General features: G+C 40.8%; 1 protein-coding gene across 2 annotated transcripts; it reads left to right on the forward strand.

Moving 5' to 3' along the window:
• On the forward strand, nucleotides 1–24,633 carry LOC129732295 (zinc finger protein 883-like). Of its 2 annotated transcripts, XM_055693058.1 has the most exons (8): nucleotides 1–747; nucleotides 794–1,154; nucleotides 6,782–7,508; nucleotides 7,564–8,025; nucleotides 8,112–8,483; nucleotides 11,839–11,872; nucleotides 20,980–21,224; nucleotides 21,594–24,633. In XM_055693058.1, exons 3-8 carry the CDS (start codon nucleotides 6,874–6,876, stop codon nucleotides 22,252–22,254), a joined length of 2,409 nt encoding a protein of 802 aa, XP_055549033.1. In that variant the 5' UTR covers nucleotides 1–747; nucleotides 794–1,154; nucleotides 6,782–6,873; the 3' UTR covers nucleotides 22,255–24,633. The 2 variants fall into 2 exon arrangements, with proteins under 2 accessions (XP_055549033.1, XP_055549043.1); XM_055693068.1 differs by lacking the exons at nucleotides 11,839–11,872; nucleotides 20,980–21,224 and having other exon boundaries at nucleotides 260–1,154.

The raw sequence follows: 24,633 nt of genomic DNA on the forward strand, positions 1-24,633 counted from the left end.
TTGTCACCGTGAGGTGACATCCGTAATAAGCCCCCCAATCTCAAGCGACTGAAATTCAAGTTTTAGCTTTACCATGTACAAAGCTAGAACAATTTAGCTTTCATTAGAGTTTTTAAATGACAAATATATTGTTCCACTGTTATTTAGGATTTGAATTCGTGATTGAAAACGTTGTTTGTCTTTTTTTGCGTTTTTTAATCATTGTAAGATTCGCCCTAATCACGAAGTAGTCCGGAATTAATAATAGACCATTTTACGAGACGTTTCTGAACTCAATTCATGAATGAAATTTTGACAGAAAGCTCGGAACCGCTAAAATAACGCACGTGAAAGCAGCATCAATATCAGCAGTATCCGTGACATCTGTCAGTTCGTAAAATGGTCTACACGCTCGTGAAAAGTAACACGGCGAATGAATTAGTTTTAATTCAATTTCATGAGTTGCATGGAAACGTCAAAAAATGAATACCGCATTTGGTGATTCTGTGTAATTTTTACACTGATTTTAGATTAATCTAGAATAACTCTTTTTTGAATTCACCACTATAACTCAATGTTGAGTACTAAGCATTAAAAAACGACACCATTATTTGACACGAGTGAAAAGGCGGCACCATGATTCGACATTTGTGCGCCATTATTTAGCCTTTGCGGCCGTGTTATCTGTTCTTGTGGCTGTTTGAGTGATTCCAAAAAATAAAAAAAATCGCTGGGAAGGTGGTCACAGACATTTTAAAAAGCTTTAAGGTACACATATAAACTTTTTTCATTATTCATTCTAAGAAACCAAAAGTTTTCAGGTTGTTCGTGTCATCAGGAAAATTGTGGGAGAGTAAAATATCAAGTGATTATGCATCAGCTGCTGGGAGAACCACTCATCGTTCAAACGGCGAAAATCGGGAGACTACGGTGGGCCGGGCATGTCGTTAGGATGTCGGACGACAACCCGGTGAAAATGGTTCTTGATAACAACCCGACTGGAACAAGGCGACGGGGCGCGCAGCGAGCAAGGTGGCTCGATCAAGTGGAAGACGACCTGCGGGGCCTCCGCAGACGACATGGCTGGCGAGCTGCAGCCATGGACCGAGTTGAATGGAGACGACTTCTTCGAACAGCAAGGGACCCTTCGGCCTGGAGCTGACTGGTAAGGTAAGGTAAGTAAGTATGCATCACAAAAAAAGAGCAAAATATACTTAAAAAATAAATATAATTAGACACCGTTCAGATAGAATGTAACCTAAGTTTTGTTTTGTTTTGACTGTTACCGGCACAAACCTCCCTCTCTACGCTAACATCGCATTTAAAACTTGGTGGTTTTCAATTCTTAAACTGAGTACTTTCAAATTTTGAAAATGGTTAGTTTTAAATTCAAAAATGAAAATTTTTCTATTCAAAAACTTGATAGTTTCAAAATCTAAATCTGTGTAGGTTTTAATTTTAAGACTGAGTAGTTTTAAATTCAATAAATGGATAATTTTGTACACATGAACTGATATTTTTAAGAACTAAATGAGTTTTATTAAACACTAAAAATGAGTTCAATTTTATACATCATTCTGAATAATAAATACACAGTATTTGCCCATACTACGGTTACACAATTTTGAATAACAACAGAGTTACTCAATTTTCGTGTTGTTCCACTTTTTATGGAAATAAATTGTTTTCTAATCATTTTTGAATTCATTTTAGGGAGCGTGTAGGTGAACACTCATATGTAATTGTCAAAATGTGCGTGATGACAAAAGCAAAAATATTTCCTTCCTTCTTTTTCGCATGCAAAAACCAAACAAATATCAGCAACACCGTCAACGCGAATAGGTGCATATGTTATGCACATTAACGCTTTTAAAAAACGCCGTAGTTCGTACTTTTATTCGCTGGTTCACAGTTGATTATATGATGTGCTATATTCTACCATCAAGTTAAATAATAATGTCGTTTTCGTTTTTGCGGTGTAGCTACCCCGCGGACTACACTTTCTCCTATCACTGTTTTTTTTTACATATTTCGGACAATCCCGGACTACCTTTTTTCTGTCTCGGACAGTCCGCGCAAGAAACAGAGTGCAGTTTTGAAGACACCAACACATTCACACGTGTGTCAAAATCAAAAAAAAAATGTGTTAAAATCGGTTTGCTTTGATCATCGTTCTTCGCGTGTCAAACATCAGGTTGAATTTTATTTATTTTATTTTGTCATTTTTCAGTAAATTGGCAAATTTTTCGTACAGTAGCACAAATGCGATAGAAGATAATGGCGATAATAACCAAAACAAAAGTGACAGTTACCTCTGGTATTACGCACACCATTGCAACTGCTCGGAAAGTGCTTTTTTTTTCAGCTGCAAAGCGTAGTCCGTCCGTCCCTATCCGTCCCGGATAGTCCTGCGTTAAAACGAATTCTACATAAGTTATTAGCGTGCATGTCATATATATATATATATATATATATATATATATATATATATATATATATATATATATATATATATATATATATATATATATATATATATATATATATATATATATATGTATATATATATATATATATATATATATATATATATATATATATATATATATATATATATATATATATATATATATATATATATATATATATATATATATATATATATATATATATATATATATATATATATATATATATATGTATAGCGGATGTGCGGACCATCCGTCGTTCTCGCACCGGCGAGATGATCCTTGAGCTCCGTAAGGATGCTAAAAACAAGGGCGCTGCCTACAAGACGGTAGCCGAGCAGGTCCTCGGGAAAGATGTGCAAATTCGGGCACTCACCTCAGAGGTGACTCTCCAGCTCAAAAACCTGGATGAAATCACCGAGAGGTGCGATATTGCACAGGCCCTCAAGGAGAAGTGCGGAGTGGAAGTAGCCACTGAGGTAATTCGCCTCTGAAGACAGCCAAACTTAAGGTTGGCTGGTCAGTATGTCCCCTGAGCATACTCCAGCAGCCGGACGTTTGCTTCAGGTGTTTCGAGAGAGGACACAAGTCCTGGACCTGCAAGGGGCCCGATAGGAGCCAGTTATGTAGGCGTTGTGGTGGTGCTAGCCATAAAGCTAAAGACTGCGGGGAGCCTCCCAAGTGCTTGGTATGTACTGGAAAACGGGACGCCAAGCACTTTATGGGAGGCCCACGGTGCCCAGCCGGTAAGGCGGCCACGAAACCACGGGCGTGAGGGTGACACAATTGAACCTGAACCATTGCTATGCGGCACAGCAGCTGCTATACCAAGCAGCGTCTGAGTCGCGGTCGGACATCGCAATCGTATCGGACCCCTACTGCATTCCTCCCGGAAACGGCAATTGGGTTGCAGATAAGTCCAGTACGGCGGCCATATGCACGACCAGCAAGTTCCCGGTTCAGGAGGTTGTGTCAACCTCAAATGAAGGATACGCGGTTGCCAAGGTGGACGGAGTGTTCTACTGCAGTTGTTATGCTCCGCCGCGTTGGTCTATCGAAAGGTTCACCCAGATGGTCGATTTGTTATCTATGGAGCTGACGGGACTAACACCCTTAGTAGTGGCGGGCGACTTCAACGCTTGGGCTGTTGAGTGGGGAAGCCGCCGCACGAACCGGAGGGGTCAGATCTTGTTGGAAGCTTTGGCAAAGCTCAACCTAGATCTGGCCAACGTTGGAACCAAGTGTACATTCAGCAGAAATGGTGCGGAGTCGATCATCGACGTGACGTTCTCCAGCCCAGGACTGATCGTGAACTGGAGGGTAGACGATGGCTACATCTATAGTGACCACCAGTCGGTCTGCTATAGCGTAGTCCAGAACGTGAGGCGGCAGGCGACGGGTTGAGCCAACACTCCCACCGTCCGCGGGTGGAAGACATCGCATTTCGATGCCGAGGTATTTGCAGAAGCAATGAGAAGAGAGCGCGAGGGGGGCAGTTGGCTCCGCCCGAGTGCTGACCAATTAGTTGCCACATTATCGCGGGCGTGCGACGCCACCATGCCTAGGACCCGCCAACCTAGGAATGGTAAGTCACCGGTATACTGGTGGACCAACGCGATAGCGGACCTCCGTAGCGCGTGCCTCCGTGCAAGACGGATGTTGCAACGTGCACGTACCGATGCACAGAGGGTAGAGCGCCGTGTAGTATTCGGATCTGCAAGATCGGCGCTTAAAAGTGCGATAAAGGCGAGCAAAAGGGCCTGCTTCGATAGGCTATGCGCGAGTGCCAATACGAATCCGTGGGGCAACGCCTACAGAGTCGTAATGGCGAAGACCAAAGGCGTGTTGGCGCCTGCAGAGCGATCACCAGCGATGCTGGAGCGTATCATCGAGGGACTCTTTCCACGACACGAGCCAAATCCCTGGCCTCCGGTTGCTGAGTCTCACGTCCGACGTTCCAGTATCTCAGACACAGACCAGGGATGGTCGGCCAACCTGCCGGGCATCCAATCCGTGAGAGACGGCAGCCGTGCAGAGGTTGTGGAGGAGGTAAGGGTTACGAATGAGGAACTCATCGTGATCGCCAACTCCCTAAAGGTGAGCAAGGCCCGGGACCGGATGGAATCCCGAACTTGGCCATCAGGACGGCCATGAAAGTGGCCCCCGATCTATTTCGAGCAGTCATGCAGAAGTGCCTGGATGACTGCCTCTTTCCGGACAGGTGGAAGCGACAGAGATTGGTGCTGTTGCCGAAGGCTGGGAAACCGCCAGGGGACCCATCGGCATACAGACCTATCTGTCTGCTGGACACTACGGGCAAGGTGCTTGAGAGGATTATCCTCAACAGACTGGTGAAGTACACAGAGGGTGTAAACGGTCTGGCAAGTAACCAGTTCGGCTTCCGGAAAGGTAGATCCACGCTTGATGCTATTCTCTCTGTCACCAAGACGGCAGAGGTAGCACTCCAGCGTAAGAGTTGGGGCATTCGCTATTGCGCAATCGTCACGCTTGACGTGAAGAATGCATTCAATAGCGCCAGTTGGGACTCCATAGCGCTCGCGCTTAGGAGCATCCACGTACCGGTGTCGTTGTACAAGATTTTGGGAAATTATTTCCAGAATCGGGTACTAGTTTACAACACGGAGGAGGGTCAGAAGTGCGTCCCAATCACCGCAGGGGTACCGCAAGGTTCCATCCTGGGCCCGGTGTTGTGGAATGTCATGTATGACGGGGTGCTGGAACTAAAGTTCCCTGTAGGGGTTGTGATCGTCGGTTTCGCAGACGACATCACGCTAGAGGTCTACGGCGAGTCGATCAAGGAGGTCGAGTTGACGGCCGCGCACTGCATACGCAAGGTCGAAGACTGGATGCACTCTAGGAAACTGGAGTTAGCGCACCATAAAACGGAGGTTACGGTTGTGAACAACCGCAAATTAGAGCAACAGGCGGTGGTCAGAGTCGGTGACTACACCATTACCTCAAGGCGTTCCTTGAAGCTCTTGGGGGTTATGGTTGACGATAAGCTCACATTTAAGAGTCACGTCGACTATGCCTGTAAGAGGGCTTCAACGGCCGCTGCTGGACTATCTCGAATGATGACCAATAGCTCAGCGGTATATGGCAGCAAGCGTAAACTTCTTGCCAGCGTGGTTTCGTCCATACTTAGGTATGGTGGGCCAGCGTGGTCCAAAGCGTTAGGTACCAACAGTCATCGTCGAAAACTGGAAAGTACCTACAGGCTCATGTGCCTGAGGGTTGTGAGCGCGTACCGTACAGTGTCATACGACGCAATCTGCGTCCTGTCCGGCATGATGCCTATCAGCATAGCCATTAAGGAGGACGTAGAATGCTTCGATCAACGTGACACAAGGGGTATACGAGGCACCAGAAGGTCATTCTCGATGATCAGATGGCAGCAGGAATGGTCCAATTCCGCAAAGGGTAGATGGACGCATCGACTTATTCCGGACGTATCCGGATGGGTCGGGAGGCGCCATGGAGAAGTTAACTTCCACTCGACACAGATTCTGTCAGGTCATGGTTGCTTCAGGCAGTATCTACACAGATTCGGGCATGCGGGGTCCCCCATGTGTCCCGAGTGTGCGGATGCGGAAGAAACTGCTGAGCATGTCTTCTTCGTGTGCCCTCGTTTTGTGCATGCGCGGAGCGACATGATGGTAGTGAGCGGGCCAGACACCACTCCGAACAACCTAGTTCGGAGGATGTGTAAAGACCCAAACATTTGGAGGGCGGTTTGTACAGCCGCCTCTCAAATAGTTTTAGAATTGCAAAACAGGCGACAGGTTGACCACCGACACGCCAGTGTTAGCTAACGGCCAGTCTCCAGGTTAGTTAGCTAAGTTAGCAAAGAGATCTATAGAACCAAGAGGGTGCACAGAGCACAAAAGCCGCTCCCCGAAGCAATACCTAGCGGTGGTCCCGGGGAGTATTATGGGCTGGAGACTGGAGGGGTTTTAGTGGGTCCGGTCACTGATTCAAACCAACCCCACACTCCCTGAGGTTGGTCACCTCAGGGGTTTGGATGCAGATTTCCCCTCCACCTCAAACAAAAAAAAAAAAAAAAAAAAAAAATATATATATATATATATATATATATATATATATATATATATATATATATATATATATATATATATATATATATATATATATATATATATATATATATATATATATATATATATATATATATATATATATATATATATATATATATATAAATATTCTATAGAACTTTTTCATAGACTGACTTTTATCTCGAGTTTAACAGTAAACTTTTAGCGTGCATGATATGAAATGTTTTTGTTTTTTAGTTCGATTCGAGTAAGGCCAATAATTGTTTACCTACCATTCGACCAGTAAAAATAAGTTATTTTCTTTCGCGTGCGTCTGTTTTTTGAGCGAAATGGAGGAATTTTCTCCAATAAAGGTGGAAGAGCTTACAATAATCGACACTGTGGGTACGGACAGAAAAACTACACTCGCCAGTAGCGATCGGTACTCTGGTAAACCGACTGTAACGAAAGGCCTGATAAAAGGTCCAGCTGAGTTGGAACAACAATCTCTGCCTGATTTCGGTAATGAAGCTGGGACTACGGCAGTTTGTAGCAAAATTGCAGCTCGCAGAAAAAAAGGGGTTTGCGAGTTTTGCAACAAGGAATGTAGCACAAAACAAAGCTTGGAAAGACATAGAAGACTTCACACTGGGGACCGTCCCTTTGCATGCGATATCTGTGGCAAATCATACACCTCTACTAGCGCATTGCAGTATCATGAGCTGACTCACACAGGAAACCGGAATTTCGAGTGTAACATTTGCAAGGGACGTTTTATCCAAAAAACAAATTTATCGCACCACATGGATATTCACCGCACAGATTACCCGCATAAGTGCCCGATTTGCTATAAAAGATTTAAAAGTAGTTGTAATCTCGAAGAACATGTGCGCAGTCACAGCGATAAGCGCCTTTTTAAATGTGACATATGTGATGCATTCTTCAAGCGAGCTAGTAAGCTAGAATTGCATATAAAGACCCACAGGTAAGTTAACAAAAATACAAGCATTTAATTCGTGTAATTTCTCTTCCTGTTACAGCAACACTGGTGATAGTGATCATTCAGGAAAAAAGCACGTTTGTGAGTTCTGCAACAAGGAATGTAGCACAAAACGCGGCTTGGAGAATCATAGAAGAACCCACACCGGGGAACGTCCCTTTTCATGTGATATCTGTAACAAAACATTCACCACCGCTTCAAATCTGCTGTGCCATAGAAGTATTCATGAAGAAATCAAGAATTTCCAGTGTAGCATATGTAAGCAACGATTTAGACTGAAATCACTTATGTTGTCCCACATGAAAGTACACCGCGATGATTGCCCACATCAGTGTCTAGTTTGCGATAAAAAATTCGAAGCTGATTTTCGTCTCGTAGACCATATGCGCAGTCACAGCGATGAGCGATGCTTTAAATGCGACATCTGTGGCACATCATTCAAGAGACCTAACGAATTGAAGCGTCATGTGAAGTATACACACATGGCCGATCCCTTTTCGTGGTGAGTTACGTTTATGTGTGCTGAATATATTCAGGTTTTTTTACCTTTTTATAATCAACGATGAACCACTTTTCTTTCTGTTGCAGCAACTCGGACGGTTCGAAAATGCGACCCTTCGCATGTGCCATCTGTAACAAAAAATTGTTGTCCGCTCATGGTCTGAGGTACCATATGAGTACTCATACAGGAGTTCGAAATTTTGAGTGCGACATATGCAAACGACGTTTTGTCTTTAAGGCAGAAATATCGGCCCACATGACAATACACCGCACAGATTGCCCGCATAAGTGCCCAATTTGCGGTAAAAAATTCCCTAATAAGTTTAATCTCGGAACCCACATGTCCAGTCACAGCGACGAGCGACCTTTCAAATGTGACATCTGTGACAAATCATTTAAGAACGTTAGAAATAAAATGTATCATATGCTGAAGATTCACAAAATCGATACCTTCTCAAGGTAAGTGACGTTTACGAGTAACGTAGAACAAATAACGTTTATATGTAGCTATGTTATATATATATATATATATATATATATATATATATATATATATATATATATATATATATATATATATATATATATATATATATATATATATATATATGATTTTAATTTGAGCAGTATTCTAAAAACTTTATGGAATTGAAGATTCACTTCATAAGCAACTGACAAACATGATTCCGCGGAGATTTAAAGAAGCTTGAGGGTTGAATTTTTAATAAAGATTATAACAAATACATCATTCATTTTTATTTATAATACCCGTTTCTCAGGATCGAACCAACTTGAAAGAATTTTAAAAGAAAATAATTATGTTGCTTAGTTTAATAATCCCTGAAACACTCAGTAAAGATCCCTTGAATAACAACACTGTAATAAAATTAAACTAGCCATAAACATTAATTCTTCATCTTCTTCTTTTGTGAATATACTGGTTTTCACTGTTTGGACTCGGTGACAACGACCATATGTCCATCAATTTTATTTCACGTCGTTTCGACGATTCACCCCTGTTGTAGTTTTATGTTTTGTTGTTACGTAGTTCTTTCGATCTCTGCAGTTGCTTTTTTAACGTTAATTTTATAGCTTTGCTTGTATTTGTTTAAGGTATGTGACTAAATCTTCCAGCACATAAGTGTTTTTTGATTTTAAAAGTTCAGTAATGTTGTTAAACTTTCCATCAAATGAAAATTTGGATCTAATAGCACTAAATTTTGAACAATTTAATATGATATGCTCAGCATTTTCTGGCTCGTTACAAGTTTCGCAATTTTGATCATCTTCAATGGTTATTTTGTTTAACCAGTATTTACTGTAGTCGTGTCCAGCCATCAGGCGGTTGAGTGTACGTGTTTCAAAGTTATTAAAGTTTGTATTATTATACCACGGTTTTATTTCAAACGTGTCCTGAATTTCGAAGAATTTTCTTCCTTTATTTATTGCATATGTTTTGTACCATTCGTTTGCACTTTTGTGTTTAACTCTTTCTAGCATTAAGTATGCATCTTTTAGCAATATTTGATGCGGGATAGTTTCTGTTCGTTTGATACCACTTTTGGCAAGCGGGTCTGCAATGTCATTTCCTTTTATTTCGATGTGACTTGGTATCCATTGAATGCTAGTGTTCAGTTCCAGACATCTTCCTAAAATTTCATTCAGTAGTGCACTTCGCTTTTTTTCGTTTTGACTATTGTTTAGTAGTATGCAAGATGACGAAGAATCTGTTATAATCACGGCATTATGTAATTTGTTTCGTTGAATTTCTTCAGTTGCTATCTTTATTGCTATCATCTCAGCAGTCATTATAGATGTATCATGTTCCAGTCGTAGGCTTATTCTGATATTTTTTGCTTCCACAAATATACCGATCCCACAGATTCCTGCTTCCTTTGAAGCGTCAGTGTAACCTCTCGTGCAGTTTTTATATTTACTATTTAACAAGTAAAGAACTGACTGCTTTAATTTCATAGTACTTGTTTCGTTTTTTGAGGTTTTGATTCCTATATTCGTGTATATGCTTACTTTTTCGTTGTTATTCGATTGTTGGTCCCGACTGATATTGTTGAACATTGTTTTGTTTTCCAAATATATTTTTTCTATATAGGTGAGTTTTTCTTGGTCTCTGGTGAAATTATTTATTGTGTTTAAATGTTCCGAAAAGGTGTTATTAGTTGATAAACTTTTTGCTATTTCTTTGCTGGCTATATATTTGCTTCTTATGTCCCAAGGCTCCTGGCCCGCTATGGCTAGCAGGATGTTTTTCGGGGTTGTTTTGCTGCATCCCGTTACCTTGCGGTGACAGTGATTCAGTGTTACCTCAATAGCATTTCGATTACTTTTTCCGGAGTTGTTCACAATAGAACATCCGTATTCTGCATAATTCCTTACCATTGCATTATAAATTAGTCTCATGGTCTGCGGGTGTCCTCCGTTTTTTATGTTGCTGATAACTTTTATCATTTTGAGTCGTTCTTCAATAGCGATTTTCATTTGACGAATGTGTCCACCAAAACTTAAAAAACGATCTATATAAATACCCAGATATTTGTGACTATTTACCAGTTCTATTGATTCGTTATTCATGGTGAGCCTAAGTGTTTTTTTTCCACCTTGAAATAAAATGGCTTTTGTTTTGGTTGGATTTATTTGTAAACCTAGCTTGTTTGTTTCTTCTTTAAATTTATCGATGGCAGATTGTGTTACGGTTTCTGCTGCTTCTGTGGATTTCGCCCTTGTTAGAATTACAAAATCGTCAGCGTATTGAATTAGAACTGTGTCTTCGTTTTCTATTAAGTGTATTCCAGACGTGTAGAGGTTAAACAGGGTTGGCGATAGCACGTCTCCCTGCGGCAGTCCGTTGCTAATTGTTCTGGTTATTGTTTTATTTCCTACTTGCATTACTAGTTTTCTGTTTTTGAGAAATGATGTGACCCATGTTACTATTTCTGGCGGGAAGTTCCAATGTTGTATAATGCATTCAAGTGTATTTCCTTTTACATTGTTGTATGCGTTTGAAAGATCGACAAAAACTGCTGTTGAAATGTATCTCGACCTTTTGTTTTTCTTAATTGTGCTTATTAAATAATTGATGCAATTAGTCGTAGAGTTATTCTTTTTGAAGCCAAAGGATAGTTTAGGTAAAATTTTATAAATTTCAATATGATTTTGGATTCTTTCTAACACTGCTGTATTTGTTATCTTTGTAATCGTCGGTATTAGGGCGATTGGTCTTTTTCCTTCGACAGAGTTTTGGTCTTTGCTTTGTTTCGGAATAGCAACTATTTTTATTTCTTTGAGATGGTGAGGCAAGGTGCCATTCACATATATCCTATTAATTTCATTTATAATATTTTTTACCATGCCCGGATTCAGCTGTTTTAGAATTTCGTACGATATGAGATCATTCGATGGTGCAGATTTAGCTTTTTTCTTCTGTAAGATTTTATCCCAGTTTTCGTTATACATTTAGTTATACCGACATGTTGGGCCATATGATATTGGCATCTCCAAATCTATATCATTTCGCCCAAAGTGCAAATCAAAAAATTGCTCAGCCATATTTTAATCTTCTTGTACAGGATTGTTTGATTTTTTTCTTCTATGTTTTCCATTTATTTTAGCAATTTTATCCCACGAAACTTTTGAGCTGGTTTGCGGATCAATACTTGCTGCCAGTTGTTCTATTTTTTTTCTCATAGCTTCTTTCTTCCGTCGAGTGAAAATCGCATTTAATTTTTTTACCTGTATTGCATTTTCAATTGTACTTTCTCGGTTAAAACTTTGTATAGCTTCCTTTTTATTCTTCCAGGCTGTTTCTACATCTGAGCTCCACCACGTTTTTGGTTTGTATTGACTTTGGATACTGTTTTTAGAGACGATGTTCTTAATTGTGCTGCGAAATACCTCAAACCCTTCTATATTTGCGCTGTCCATTTTGGATACTTCTTCAAGTATTTTTTTTCGATTTCGATATTTGTTCGGTTTTTCTGTTTGTGGTGTTGTTATCTGGATATCAATGACTAAGTGTTCGCTTCCTCCTATACTGTTACTTATAGTTTTCCATTCGGTTTCACAAAATAGCCTCGCTGACACTAGTGACAAATCTATAGCAGATGGTTGTTCCCTAGAGTCCAATGGGATGAACGTTTTATTTCCGTTGTTTAGTAAAAGAAGGTTACAGTTTTCTATCATGTCCATTAAACATTCCCCTTTACGATCGCATTTATAGCTTCCCCACGTATAGTGATGACAGTTGAGATCACCTCCAATGATCACTCTCTGGTAAGTATTTAAACTGTTTAATATCCTCCTCATGTTGTTTTCGAATTCATTATATGGGGTTCTTGGTGATACGTATATAGATGTAATTATTAAGTTTTGTTTAAGCAACTTAACTGTAGTGCATTGAATGAGTTCCGATTGTATAGGAATATTAATTTCCTGATAGTTATAATCTTTTTTAATAAAAATGGCTGCTCCGCCGTAGTTGTCGGCGCGTGATTTTTAAAATTCCGTGATATCCTGATAAGTTGTATCCTTTGTTAGTTTCGTCTCCGGTTTTCGTCCATGTTTCTGAAAGGAGGGCAATGTCGTATTTTTCATCCACTAATATGTGTTGTATTTCATCTTTGTTTCTGTTCAGACTTTGTACGTTTGCCTGTAGTATTTTCATATTACGTCGTTCCAGTCGTAGGTATTTTAGTCAGTCTTTATGTTTTATTATTCTTTTTTTTTAAATTTTCTTCTAAAGTATTAGGGTTAATTTTTCCTTTGTCTATCATTGAAGTAACGAATCTTGTAAAATCTTCCGTCTCATCGATGTTCATATTTGAATTTGTCGTCGAAGTGTTTATGTATGTTTATTCGGTTCTTGCGTTACGTTGAGTTGTTGGTGATTGTTTTTGTGCATTTTGCAATTGTCTTCCATTTTTCCTTTTCCGTTGTTTTGTATTTATTGAATAGAGTATATTTACCTTTTTGGTCTTCATCTACCTTTGGTTTTTTCTTTTCTTGGAATATAATGACTTGGTCCGCTATATTATGGGATCTCTCGGTAGTATCCTCGAATAATGGCTCATCGCGTTTTCGACGTGGTTGTGGTGGCTTACGAAATTGAAATTTTCCAGCAGTAACATTCGCAAATGATTGTGTTGGTGTAGCATCCTGAGCAGCATCAACTAGAGCTTCGTAAGTATTTTGTGTTTGAATAGGAAAGCGTTCCATTACTTCAATAGTAGTATGATTTGACGTGCTAGAATAGACTGAATATTATTCTGTCGACTACGTTCTGGGCAGTTAAAATCTGTCGTTCGGCGTTTGGTTTTACAGTGAAAGCATTTCGTTTGTTGTTCGCATCGTTCATACTCTTCCTGCTTTTCGTGAAAAAGGGCGCAGTTTGCGCAACGTTTTTTTCCTTTGCAATTTTCCGTACGGTGGTTATATCGTAGACAGTTTAAACAAAAAGTTAGATTTTCTATGGAAAGGCTTCACTTTTACCGAGCAGCAAAAAATTCTTACCGTTGCCGGAAGCTTCCCAGCTCTGAATGTTATACTAATTCTTTGAGTGGCTACTTTTCGTTCATCTATTGTTCGGTTCAAACGATATACTTGCATGATCGAGTATTCACTCTCTAATCCTTCCATAAGTTCATCTTCTGTTATTTCTAGTGGAACTCCGTCTCTTATACCAGTTACCGAAATAAGATGTCGGGGAATATAAGCCCGATACTGTTTCTCTTTAATATCGGAATCTGTAGTCATTCGGTTCGCTATTTGATAGTTGTTAAGGTATACCATAATTTTGTTTCGTCCAATACTTTTCATATCTTTTACATGTGATTTGTATAAAGCCATTTTACGTAATGTATTGGCTAGAGATAATTTATTGATTTTATTCAATCCTTCATTAGTATTAATGTGCTCAACTATGACACGAAAAGGGCCTTGGTCTTGTGCCTCATATGTGTAGTTAACTTTTTGTCTCGCCGTGATATCCTGCCGTAATATTTGCCCACCTCCTGGTGGAGTAATGTCTGGGATCTTTAGAATGTCGTCTTCCATTTTTAAATTTTCTTCTGCCATTTTGTTTATTATAACCTCACTTCCGGCTGTTAAATATGGTGTCCTTTCACAGACCGCGTGTTCAACGCGTAGTTGTAATGGATTAATTCTGATCTCACTCTTATATAATAGCTCAATAATTCCTTTTGTCTTCGTTTAAATTAATTCACACCCGGGTCACTTTGTTGATTTCTCAACTTAATTCAACTTCAGTAATTGTCTCGAAAAAACTCTTCCGTATTTCACATCCGAACTCTTTGACTCTTACTTTGCGAATGAAACATTAATTCCATTCAATAAATATCAATATCCTGTCGACCCATATTGTTATTCGAATTGCAACTGTAAACCGTAATAAATAATAAATTCATAATAAAGGTAATTGGATAGAATATTAAAATTTATCGGTTGTGACATTTTGCTAAAAATCAATTCCCCCGGAACTCGTTTTCCTCGAAAGTAATACATTGGGTGAAATATTTCAGAGAAAAATTAGAATTTTGCGCTCTAACTGACACCCGCAACTGACAACCGAAAATGACAATCTCAGACAGCACCGATAAAAATGCGACTCATGAACTTGTTTGTCAAAGCGTATGCACACTTAATTTACTTCAATTGAAATTGAATAGCATTGACTTAAAACCGCCTTGATTCCTTGCCCTCGACTATGCAGCAGAGCCGCATTGATATGGCTTGCAATCAGAATGTTCTACGAATAAACTAGTTGTAATCCATTATTTGATGTTGCTTGAACAGTATGCAATATAACCTAGTTTTCATTGACTGGTGAATGACCGCCGGTTGAAACCTCAAAAAAAAAAAAATGTGTCGATGAGATATATGGGAAAAAGACCTTTGAATTTCGTTCAGGGATTTAGAGGTACGGCTCAAGAGTTTCGTCTTCTCGAAAGAAGTCACTATTCTAAATTTCAGCACAATCGGACTTCGGGAAGTCGTGCGGGTAAAATTATACTTTTCTACTAATGAAAAAATTTTCAATAACAAAAAAAAAATGTGATGCCAAATTCCTTAGAGATGCAATAAACGTTAAAAATTAGTGTTTTTTTGTAAGATTTGGGCCACTGCGACCACTATTTTGATCTTTTGTGGTAAAAAAAAAATTATATATTTTTCAGCTGGGAAACTCTCTCAGCTTTAATTTCTTTTTACCATTGAGGACATTTTTCGAAAAACCGAAGTTTCTGAGCCCTACCGCTAAACGCAATTCAAAGGCCTAGTTTCCCCATAACTTCTGTTGGTTCCAGCTTGAGAATTCCTATGCTTCAGAAAGTCTTTTTTTTTTGAAAATTTGTTTCCTGAGATAACCTAAATGTTTTCCAGTCCCGCAAAAGTGTACAGCGCATCGTTTCTATGTCTGTCTCTTGCATTTTCAAAATTGAGCTTAATAGACATAGTTGTCCCACGACTTTTATTTTATATATCATGGCATTGTTGTGATTAACTGTTACCACTAGCAAACCAATGGTAGCATCAAAGTAACCGCGTCTGCGGTGACAAGTGGGCAGATGTGAAAAATCTATTCATTCCTGAATTACCTTCCAATCTAACAAGTTCATATTTAATAAAGCTCCTAGAGATAGTTTGTTAGTCTTTTCAATTATCCTGAATGTAATTAGGATGTAACAATTTGGCGACGAGAATATAAGAACCCAACCTATACCTCCTTGGAACCTGCAAGATCGAAATAATGTCATCTGGCGAAGACGAAACTTCAAGCGGTGCTGAAAATCAAGGCATTCTTAAGCTTATTCTCAAGCAGAACAAACAGATGGCGGAACAAAATGCTCGTCTCATGGCCATGATGGAACGTTTCAACAATCAAGAAGCACCGGCCCGGCCATCGAGCAGCCCCGAATTCATCATCGAATCGTTGGCGTCCAATATTCGTGAGTTTTGTTACGACCCTGAGAATGGCAATGTGTTCGACCGATGGTTCCAGAAATATTAAGACCTTTTCATCAAGGATGGTGCAAAGCTGGACGATGCAGCTAAGGTCCGTCTCCTACTACGAAGCCTCAGTGTGACCGTGCACGATAAGTACGTAAATTTCGTTTTGCCGACGCATCCCCGGGATTTTTCTTTCGAGGATACCGTGAAAAAATTGAAGTAGCTGTTTGGAATGAGGACTACCTTTTTCAGCAAACGGTACCAGTGCTTCCAACTTTCAAAACGCACTGAGGAGGACTACGTAACGTATGCAGCGGCAGTGAACAAGCGATGTGAGGATTTCGAGTTGAACCGTATCACAGCCGATCAATTCAAGTCTCTCATCTTCATCTGTGGGCTGCGTTCACCTAAAGAAGCTGACGTTCGAACCAGACTACTGGCCAAGCTAGAATCCGAAGGAGAAGGTGAATGCAAATTGGAAACACTCATCAACGAATGTCAACGTGTTCAGAATTTAAAACATGACACCGCCTTGGTCGAACAGAAATCATCGATAAATGCATCAGCCTGTGCAATCAAACAGAAAAAGCAAGTCTCGAATCCAACTTCTCCACAGTCAAAGGATAACAAGCTGTCAAGTTCCGTTCCGAAGACACCATGCTGGCAGTGCGGTGGCATGCACTACGTTCGTGAATGTCCTTTTGCGAATCATACATGTAAATCCTGCAACAAAATAGGGCACAAGGAAGGTTATTGCAACTGCAACTCTGTGAAGCCCAACGTTGGAGGAACCAAAAATAAAAAGAAGAAGTCCACAGTGAACGGCGTTTTTGCAGTAAATCAGGTGAGCAGTGACCGCAGGAAGTTTCTGAATGTCATAATCGGCGGAGTAAAGAATCTGCTGCAGTTCGACACAGCATCCGACATAACCGTCATTTCAAGACAGACATGGGAAAACCTCGGATCACCGAAGCTGCAACCAACCACCAATCAGGCAAAAACGGCGTCTGGCAAACCCTTGCATCTCATTGGAGAACTAAGCTGCCCCATCACTCTGGGAAAAATCATCAAAAATGGCATCTGCTATGTAACCACACATCCAAATCTCAATTTGTTCGGTCTCGACTGGATTGAACTTTTCGAGCTGTGGTCACATCCTCTTTCGGCGATCTGCAATCATGTACGTTCCATCTCCATTCAACCTCCGATTGAACAGTACAAGGCGGCGTTTTCGAACGTATTCAAGGAATCGCTCGGACTTTGCAAGAAAACGAGAGTCAAGCTGTTTCTTAAACAAGACGCACGCCCCGTGTTCAAGCCGAAGCGTCCAGTTCCATTCACATCTGTAGTGAAAGTTGATGCCGAGATCGATCGTCTGGAGCGACTAGGAATTATCACACCGGTGAATTTTTCTCAGTGGGCCGCTCCAATCGTTACTGTGAAAAAGCCAAACGGAAAAGTACGCATCTGCGCCGACTACTCCACTGGACTGAACGCTGCTCTGGAGCCAAACAATTACCCGTTACCGGTTCCGGATGATATTTTCACCAAGCTCAACGGTTGCAAGTTTTTCAGCATCATCGACTTGTCGGATGCGTACCTTCAAGTTGAAGTAGATGACGAGTCGAAGCAGCTGTTAACAATCAACACCCATCGGGGACTTTACCGCTTCAACAGATTGGCACCAGGTGTAAAGTCTGCCCCTGGAGCTTTCCAACAGCTGATGAACGGCATGATAGCTGACCTCGATGGCGTTGAATCATTCCTGGATGATATTATTGTATACAGCAGAACTGAGTTGGAGCATAATCGACGTCTTACGGCACTTTTCAAGAGGCTAGAAGAGTACGGGTTCCATCTTCGGGAAGAGAAATGCAGCATTCTTCAACGGCAAATCAAATATCTGGGGCACATCGTCGACGCCAATGGCTTGCGCCCAGATCCAGCAAAAGTTGAAGCAATTTCCAAGATGCCTGCACCAAACGATGTCACCAGCCTTCGTTCTTTTTTGGGCGCTGTAAACTTTTACTCAAAGTTTGTTCGGCAAATGCATCAGCTTCGATATCCATTAGATGCACTCTTAAAGAAGGATGTCCGTTTCCATTGGTCCTCAACATGTCAACTGTCGTTTGAAAAAATCAAGCAAATGCTACAATCAGACTTGCTGCTCACGCACTATGACCCAAATCTGGAAATCATCATCGCGGCAGACGCATCAAAGACTGGTATTGGTGCAGTCGCATTACATCGGTTTCCTGATGGTTCCATGAAGGCAATCGCACATGCATCTCGTTCGTTGACTCAAGCTGAAGTCGGATATAGCCAAGTGGAAAAGGAAGGTTTGGCGCTGGTGTTTGGAGTCACAAAGTTCCACCGCATGATCCTCGGCCGGAAATTCACGCTGCAAACCGACAACCAACCCTTGATGCGAATCTTTGGTTCGAAAAAGGGTATTCCGCTGCATACAGCAAACCGCTTGCAACGGTGGGCGCTAACTCTCCTGTGCTACGACTTCGAAATCGAATACATCTCCACCACCCAGTTTGGTTATGCGGATGTACTTTCACGCTTGATCGACAGTCATACGAAATCGGATGAAGATTTCATCATCGCTACTATCCAGTTAGAGGAAGACGTCGAAGTTTCACTGAATGAAGCTGTCAGTTCGTTACCAGTCACATTCAACATGATTCAGAAAGCTACACTGAAGTGCCCGGTCCTACAGCTAGTGATTCAGTACAACCAGAAAGGTTGGCCTTCCTCCGCAAGCAGCATGTTGTGAAAGGTGTTGCTGTTGTGAAAGGCTGTTTAATGATGTCGGATCGGTTAGTAATTCCGTCTAACTTTCGCCAACGAATTCTGAAGCAACTCCATCGAGGTCATCCCGGAATCGAGAGGATGAAAGCTATCGCTCGTAGTTATGTTTTCTGGCCAAAAATCGACCACGCCATCGAAAATTTTGTCAAGAAATGCAACAACTGTGCCACCCACTCGAAGACATCAACAAAGGTTCCACTGCAATCATGGCCGCAACCAACCAAACCATGGGAACGAATTCATATTGATTTCGCTGGGCCGTTTTTCGACCAATATTTCTTGGTAGTTGTCGATGCGCATCCAAAATGGCCGGAAGTAAAGATCGTACAATCTCCAACCACACCAGCAGTTACTGAATTCCTGGATGAACTGTTTTCACGATTTGGAGATCCAGAAACTGTAGTATCAGAAAACGGTTCGCAGTTTACCTCGGATCACTTTGCAGCATTCTGCAATGAGCATGAAATCCAGCATTTACGAACAGCGCCGTATCACCCACAATCGAACGGCCAAGCAGAAAGATTCGTCGATACGCTGAAACGTTCGCTGATGAAAATTAATGAGGGGGAGAAGATTACCAAGACGCTACAAGTATTCCTTCAGACGTACCGTTCAACACCAAGCCGTACACTACAAGGAAAATCGCCAACAGAACTGATGCTGGGTCGGAAGATGCGGACAATCCTCAGCCTACTTAAACCCACACAACGTCAGCCAGCCACCGTGAACCAGAAACAGAATGAGCAATTCAACAGAAAACATGGCACAGTTTCCCGTTCGTTTCAAACTGGAGACAAAGTCTATGCCAAGGTTTACACTGCCAATGAGTGGATCTGGTCAGCAGGAGAAGTTATCGAAGCTATTGGTAACGTCAACTACAACGTGTTGCTGGAAGTTCAGCATAAAAGGCGTAAGCTTATTCGATCGCATGCAAACCAGCTCAAGCACCGTGAAGCAGATGGCAATCCACCCGATTCAACTAGTGAACTGAGCATTCTAGTTGACATGTTTGGACTCCATCCTGTACCAACATCAACCATACATGAGACGACAGCACCACCACCTGTTCTTCCGGACGTTCAAAAAGATCCAGTTGAGGCACCAGTCGAAACCCCAATACTACAAGACATCTCGGAGTTACCAGCTGGACAGGAAAATGAACCAGATGATTGTCATGAACAACAAGTAGAAGCAGAAAACCCAGAACAACCAGTAACACCTGTTCTCCCAACATCGGAATGCAGTTCTGAAATCCAAAACCGCCCACAACGCTTAATTAGAATGCCTTCAAGGTTGGAGCCGTATCTGGTGTTCTGGAAATAAGAGGAGAGAGATGTTACCACTAGCAAACCAATGGTAGCATCAAAGTAACCGCGTCTGCGGTGACAAGTGGGCAGATGTGAAAAATCTATTCATTCCTGAATTACCTTCCAATCTAACAAGTTCATATTTAATAAAGCTCCTAGAAATAGTTTGTTAGTCTTTTCAATTATCCTGAATGTAATTCGGATGTAACATTAATACATCAAATCGCCAAAAGCATGCGAACTTTAACAAACCCGTACCCGATGTTGTCGTATCATATTCACTAACCGATCTAAAAATAGGCGAAATGGTGCCCATCGCTGATGGCAATAAATCGTACATGCCTTTGATGATGAATATGATATTCTTTGCTCGATCAAGACAAACGAAAACCTTAGAAACAAATAAAAAGACTGGTTAGCTAATGAGGTGTAGAGAATAAAACTTATTCGGATATTTTTGTATTTCAATTATGAACATTTCACTAGCCCCAGTTGAACGTGTATCGAGTGCTATTCCTTACAGCACTTTTTTACCAGTGTTTGAGATGTCTGTCAGTTGCGGGTGTTGCTTCTTCTTTTTCTTAAAAATACCCTGCATTCTAATTTTTTTGTGAAAGGAATATCTTTCGAGAAAATGATCTTCGGAGGGGAATTGTTATGTGAATATTCCACCCTAATGATTTCTAGTTCACAGAATATTTTTTTAATTGAATTATTTCCACCTTGAGTTGAACAGTAAAATTTAAGCGTGCATGTCATGACATGTTTTTGTTTTTTAGTTCGGATAAAAAAATGCTTGTGTTTTTTTTTATCATTCTACACGTGAATTCAAATTGTTGTTCTTTTCAAAATAGGTTAGTTGTATGAGCAAAATGGAGCAATATACTCAAATAAAGACAGAAGAGCTAATAATATGGGATACTTTGCCTTCGGAGGAGGAATCTTCACTCACAAGCAGCGATCGGTGCTCCGGTAAAACGATTGTAACAAACGTCCTCAGTGAAGTGTCAACTGACGTGAAACAAGAACTTGTTATGGATAGCTCCGAGGAAGTCGGGACTACCATAACTTGTAACGGAAATCCAGCTTCTAGCTCCAAGTAAGTTTTTACTCCTCTTGTTTCAAGTTTGTGCGAATTTATTTCGTATACTAGGACAATCATACTAACCTATCCAACAAAGTTCCCTAACTCTAGATGTTCCAGGAATGCCACCACCTATTTCAAGGTTAAAAATTGAAAATGAATTTACACATATTCCGAAATTTAACCTTTTGAGTTCAACGTAACGCATTTGCAATGACAAAAAATTGCAAGATCAATTAAGGATTCCTTTGCTTTTCGCAGGGCCAATTATATGTGGCTTGGTCCCGTGTTGGAAAACCCGCATCTTTATTCATTTTCACACCAAACAACCAAACCAAAATTCTAGTCTATCGTAGTCTGAAAAATCTTTTTTTTTCCTTGCAGTTTTTGGAACAACTCACAGAGTTTGGAGCTAGACCAAACTGATAGCAGCCCTAGCAAACGCTCTTTCATCAAATCCGAACGGAAGTTTCAATGTGGCATATGTGGCAAAGCATATTTCCAACTGTCATCATTCCAGCGGCACGTTGAAGCTCACAGCACAAGGCGGCACGAATGTCAGATTTGTGGCAAGGAACATTCGTGCAGAGCATTGCTTAAAAGGCACATGACTCGTCATTTTGAAGAACGACCTTTTGACTGTGATATTTGTGGTTTATCATATAGGTCTGATCATGATTTGAGAGGGCATAAGAAAGTACACACCGCGGAGCGGTTGTACAAATGCGAAACTTGCGGGAAGAACTTTATAAATTCTTCCAAGCTGAGGCGGCACATGGTTTCCCACACTGATGAACGTCCTTTCGAATGCAACATTTGCAGCCAAGCATACAAGTTAATTAAGAGTCTAAAACGTCATGAGAAAATGCACACTTCAGAGGGCAACCATAAATGTTCGATTTGTGAGAAAAGATTCGCTTCTCCTGCATTACTCGTGAAACACCTAATACGGTATAAGCAATTGTTGAAATGTGAAATCTGCAGTTCAGTTTTTAAAGTAGAATACTTCTCTCAGGAAGTTCGGCTACATAGGGATGTGAAATGAAAATCTAAACCCGAAAAAAGTGAAAAATATGTCCAATTTCAAATGCTAATAAATCGGTTAGTATTCGATGGATTTCCTTCGTTCTTGCAGCAATAGATTGGAAAATCTTCTAAGATTCTTCCCAAAATAAGATAATTGTAATTCTATTATTCACACTATTGTACTATTGAAAATAGTCAAGCCTTGTCAAAACGAAAAATTTGACCTATGATTGGTCGTTATATGCTTGCTTCCCAAGCACAGTCGACAGGATCATATACCTTGCAATTGAAAACATGCTATTTGGCCTATATAAGAGCCTGTTTCAGCCGGAGCCGCTCATAATAGTTCTAGACAGCGACAACAGCAGTCGTCCTTCCTTAGCAGCAGCACTAGCCCTGTGGTTGGTCACCACGTCTCAGGAGCAGCGCGGTTTTTCTCAGCGTGTGTCACCAGACTGCCATTATTCCCCCCGTGTTGGGGCAGCATGAAGATTGCCATCAGGAAATCCAATTTTGAACATCAAAATGCTTTTTTGAAGGCAAATAAACAAGTCATTGAAAGTTAATAATTTTTGTCAACGCAAGCAAGCATTTTGTGTTGCATCCTAGCAATTTAAATTTGTCGCACCCGTCTAATTTACTGAATGTGAAATAGCTTCCACAGTGCATGTTGTCCGTGTATCTTAATTCCCCCAATGTTAGGGCATCTCAAAGGCTGTAATTAGCAACCGATTTTGAACCGCAAAATGCTTTTTTCAAGGCAAATAAAAAAATAATTGAAAGTTAATAATTTTCTGGCATCAACCCAAGCAGACATTCTGTGCGGGATGCAATCAAATTCTGTTGTAGTTGTCTAATTTTCACTTTATTTAGTGAACCCCCCACTGTAGGGGTAGCGCAAAGGCTGCGATCAGCATAACCGACTTTGAATAATAAACTGCCCTGTTAGAACGCATTCACAAAAACAGTTAGTTCGACTATGCAGAGCTAATATGAAGTCGATTCAATCAATCAGCAGTAACAGAATTTCGTCGTCTCCCAGCTGCCAAGTTGCAACATGATGCAACACGCAACAGCGAGCAAATTGTGGAATAATTCGTCTAAAGAACATAAGGAAATGGTAAACCTGAACTGAAAGGCGTGGCTTATTACGTAGCTCCCTTCGGCTATAAAAGAGTGTTTTTGGTAAAATCAGCTACATTAATTAGTCGGAAGGTAAGCTGGCTGGACCGTCCACAACGTTGACAGCAGTAGCAGCAGATGTCAGCACTCAGCAGTAACAGACAATAGCAGCGGGTTGCGCCTGTGGCTGCCTTCAAATTAAACAAATCACTTGCCCTGTGGTTGGTCACCACGTCTCAGGCCTCTGCCAGGCTGAACGCCAACGCGAGCATTCGGGCGAGATTTTTGCCGTACATCAACCGGCACTTCCTCTAATGGAAAAGTTGGATCATTTTGTTCAGAAGAATATTACTGTCGGTAATGTTACAGGGATGCGATTGCATTATATCCGATATGGAATTGAACAATTGTTCTTTTGAGGACAAATAAAACACTTAATTTGAAGAGGTATTAGCTTTGGGTACCAGTAGCAGTATGGTAACAGCCTCATCGGTAGGTGCAGCCGGTACTTCCCTAAGGTCGATGTTATAAGGAAGTAAATGGAAGCGGCACGGCGAAACAGTTCAGGTGTGCTTAGACGCCCGTCATTTTTCGTTGTTGATATTCCCCACATGAAACGACGTGCTTTCGGTAGATGTATTTGCCAACACTCACTCCAGTAAAGCTGTGTCTAATTTTCAATGTGAAAACACCATTCTATTATGTTGGCCGTGCGCATCAGATCTCTGCCAGGCTAAACGCGAAAAGCGGCACGAATCGATTCGCCCGACCGTAGGTTAATGTACAGCCGTAAGTAGAGCTGTGTAAAAGTATTCTACCTCAACCTTGCGGTCGTGGCTTTGCACACAACCCTCCTGTGATTTTTTAAAACAAATCGATCTCTGAATGTCCACATGAAGAATCAACATACGGAGCGTCCGTTCGAGTGCTCGCTCTGCAACAAACGGTTTGCAGTCAGACATAGTCTGAGGAGACATAATTTCAGTCACTTGAAAGAACGACTTTTCAAATGCGATGTTTGTGGATCAACATACAAGACGAAAAGGGCGTTAGGGCAGCACAAGAAAAGGCAATTGCATCTCGACCCAACATTGACCATAAACGAACAATGTGACTGATAGGATTAGTTAAATAGTTTTCTAGAGGTTTTGATGGAATATTAAAAAACTTTATTTAACACATACATAAGATATGTTTTATGTATGTGATTCAACTGTTAGTTTTTGCATCACATTTGTTTTTATCACCTTCCACATCGATACGTACATAAACAGTA

This window comes from Wyeomyia smithii, chromosome 1, assembly GCF_029784165.1.
Source record: "Wyeomyia smithii strain HCP4-BCI-WySm-NY-G18 chromosome 1, ASM2978416v1, whole genome shotgun sequence".
Classification (NCBI taxonomy): Eukaryota; Metazoa; Arthropoda; class Insecta; order Diptera; family Culicidae; genus Wyeomyia; species Wyeomyia smithii.